General features: G+C 37.4%; 1 protein-coding gene across 1 annotated transcript; it reads left to right on the top strand.

The window, feature by feature from the left end:
- Positions 1 to 229: 229 nt before the first annotated feature.
- On the top strand, positions 230 to 2765 carry LOC112513569 (putative receptor protein kinase ZmPK1). The gene has a single exon (XM_025119871.1). It carries the CDS (start codon positions 230 to 232, stop codon positions 2624 to 2626), a length of 2397 nt encoding a protein of 798 aa, XP_024975639.1. The 3' UTR covers positions 2627 to 2765.
- Positions 2766 to 3720: the final 955 nt, after the last annotated feature.

Genomic DNA, 3720 nt, shown 5'->3' with positions numbered 1-3720 from the left:
AACAAATCACTCTAACATATTGCTATACAAATAATTGGTGCTTCAGAAAATACTTAACTTTTCTTATAATATTGTTTATGATAACGTTTTTAACATGTTAGTCTATAAATAATTGGTACTTAAAGTTTTAGATTCTTGACCTTTGTGAATATAAATTGGTACTTAAAGTTTTAGATTCTTGACCTTTGTGAATATAAGTAGTACCGTCGGCCATAGCTTCAAACTAGCCATGGCTGCATCATTTCTTCTTCTTCTTCTTCTAACCATAATATCATCATCATCATCATCTTCTTCTTCTTCTTCCTTAAGTCGTGGCTTAACTCGAGGTTCTTCTCTATCGGTCGAAAACCGAGATGAACTTTTAGTTTCGCCCAACCGTCTTTTCAAAGCCGGTTTTCATCAAGTCGGAGATAATGCTTATGGCTTTGCGGTATGGTTCTCGGACACAATCGGGAGTCGCACCGTGGTTTGGATGGCTAACCGAGATGTACCCGTTAACGGAAAGCAATCAGAGTTGTCCTTACGGAGAGATGGCAATCTCGTTTTGATAGATGCCGGTAGAACTGTTATTTGGTCAACCAAGACGAAATCAACTTCTTCCTCATCACTTCAATTACAACTGCTTAACACAGGTAACCTTGTACTCGATGTTGGAGGCCAAACTCTTTGGCAAAGCTTTGATTATCCAACAGATACCCTTCTCCCGAATCAACCCTTCACTAAAAGCACTAAACTCGTTTCTTCAAAAAGTCGTTCTAATTATTCTTCGGGTTTCTATAAGATGTTTTTCGATAGCGATGGCATTCTTCGACTTATTTATGATGCTCCAGAAACAACTACGATTTACTGGCCTCATCCGAGCTTTAGAAGTTGGGAAGTTGGGAGGTTGCAATATATGTACAGTCGAAGAGCAATCCTTGATTCTAATGGTCAATTTAACTCATCAGATGGTTGGAAATTCAAATCGGCTGATTTTGGAATGGGGCGGCAACGAATAATGAGGATCGATGTAGACGGTAACGCAAGAGTTTATAGCCTCGTTGAGCATGAAAGAAGAATGAAATGGGAAGTTGAATGGCAAGCCATTTCTCAGCCTTGCAAGATTCATGGTACATGTGGACCAAACAGTCTTTGTACATATTCTCAAGATTCAGGTAGGAAATGCAGTTGCTTATCTGGATACAAGATGGTGAATTATGAAGATTCAAGTTATGGGTGTGAACCTGAATTCAAACCTTGCATCCAAGATGACTGTGATTTCATTGAGCTTCGTCATGTAGAATTCTATGGATATGATGTTCGGATACACGGAAACTACACTGTTGATGCTTGTAAGAAGGATTGTTTACAGGATAACACTTGCATCGGGTTCCAGTTCGGATGGAAAGAAGACTCGGGATTCTTTTATTGTTGCATAAAGACTTCTTTGCAAAATGGGTATGAAATGGGGTACGAATATTCGATGTACATCAAACTACCAAAGAGGTTAGTCTCATCATTTAAACAAAAAACAGTCAGCCAATCAAGCTTAAATTGTCCACCCCCCATGTTAACAACCATAACAAGGTCTTATGAGGAAAACAATGATATCAAACCACTTGGTTTCATGTTGGTCTTCGGATGCGTGATCGGGTTTATTGAGATTGTCTGCATAGTTGTTTTCTGGTATTTTAGCAGTGAACGATCATCTACAACCGAGCAAATTTATATTCCAGCTGCAACAGCATTTCGAAAGTTCACATATAGCGAGCTAAAGAAGGCATCATGCAATTTCAGTGAAGAGATAGGAAGAGGTGGTGCTTGCGTTGTGTATAAAGGCAGGTTATCAGACAACAGGGTTGCAGCAATCAAAAGGCTCAAGAACACTAATCACCATGGGGAAGCTGAATTTCAAGCTGAGATAAGCACGATTGGGAGGGTGAATCACATGAACTTGATAGAGACATGGGGTTATTGTGCTGAAGGAAAACATAGGCTTGTGGTTTATGAATATATGGAGAATGGATCGTTGGCTAAAAACCTGGGGATCGGTAAACTTGATTGGGCGACAAGGCTTGGTATCGCCACGGGTACTGCCAAAGGACTTGCTTATTTACACGAAGAGTGTTTGGAGTGGGTTCTACATTGTGATGTGAAACCCCATAACATATTGTTGGATGCTAATTATAATCCTAAGGTGGCAGATTTTGGTCTTTCCAGATTGTTTGATAGAAGTGGTATCAACCAGTCGGACTTCTCCATGATTCGAGGGACTCGAGGCTACATGGCTCCCGAATGGGTGTTCAATCTTCCGATTACCTCAAAAGTTGATGTATTTAGCTACGGGGTGGTGATATTGGAGATGATAACAGGTAGGAGTCCAGCAGGCAAACATCATTCCAACAATGAAAACGGCGAGGTTGAGGTTGAGCTTGGGCTAATTGAGTGGGTGAAAAGTATGATCCAAGAGTCGGACCAAAGTCGAACAGAATGTTGGGTTGAGAAGATCGTAGATCCTTCAATAAGTGGGAACTATAATCGGACCACCATGGAAAATCTAGTTAGAACTGCAGTGCAATGTGCCGAGGAAGATAGGGAGGCAAGACCCTCAATGAGTCAAGTGGTTAGTATGCTTCTCCATGCCTAATTGTATTTAACAATGGCATGATCTTGCCTTCTTGGATTTTAGAGATATTATATACATGTGTGTGTAATGAGATGATAAGTAGAAGAAAACAGTTTTAGGGGCATTTGTAAACCAAATCCATTAAAATTGAGAGGTTTTTAGAGAAGGTTTTGTTTTTTATACCAAAGGTATAAGGGTGTGTTTGGTTTGATGGAATGGTTGTATGGGATTTGTATTTTGTGGAAGGATTTTACACTACTAGAAAAATGGGTATTTCCGGCGGCCAAATTCAGCCAGTATTTTTCCAGCGGATTTCCGGCGGAATTTAAAAAAGTCAACTTTTGTTCGCCGGAAATCCGCCAAAAAAAATAAACCGGTTATATTTCCGGCGGATTTCCGGCGGATTTCTTAATTAAGGGTTAATTAATCTTTAAAAATTAATTAATATTTAAAAAAAATTTAAAAAGATTTTTCCGGCGGATTTCCCGCGGACAATTTAAAAAAAATAAAAATAAATAAATCCGCCGAAATAGTTTTAGAAAAATAATTTTTAAAAAATAAAAAAAAAAACCTTTTAATATTTTCCAGCGGATTTCCGGCGGAAAATTTAAAAAAATATCAGCCGGAAATCCGCCGGAAAAATTTTAAGAAATTTTTTTTCAAAAAATCTTTTAATTTTTTCCGGCGGATTTCCGGCGGAAAATTAAAAAAACTTTTAAAAAAATAAATCCGCCGGAAATATTTTAGGAAAAAATTTTAAAAAATCTTTTAAATTTTTCCGGCGGAAAATTAAAAAAAATTTAAAAGAAAATAAATCCGTCGGAAATCCGCCGGAAATAGTTTAGAAAAAAAAAATTTTTAAAAATATAAAATATTTTCCTTATTTTTTCCGGCGGATTTCCGGCGGGAAAATAATGTTTTTAAAAAAAAAATCCGCCGGAAAAAATTAAAAATAAAAAAATAAAGAAAATTTAAAAAATAGAGAAAAATCATTTTTTAAATTTAAAATACATTAACGGACCGTATTGGGCCTTAACGGACCGTATTGGGCTTTAACAGATCGTATTGGACATTAATGGATCGTATTTGCTTTAACGGACCGTATTGGGCCTTAA

The sequence above is a fragment of the Cynara cardunculus genome (assembly GCF_001531365.2).
Source record: "Cynara cardunculus var. scolymus isolate 2C chromosome LG 5, CcrdV1, whole genome shotgun sequence".
NCBI classification, from domain to species: domain Eukaryota; kingdom Viridiplantae; phylum Streptophyta; class Magnoliopsida; order Asterales; family Asteraceae; genus Cynara; species Cynara cardunculus.
This window is presented reverse-complemented; position numbering and strand designations above follow the sequence as displayed.

Coding starts and splice junctions, on each gene's coding strand:
- LOC112513569 (XM_025119871.1), top strand. CDS start 230: ATGGCTGCATCATTTCTTCTTCTTCTTCTTCTAACCATAATATCATCA.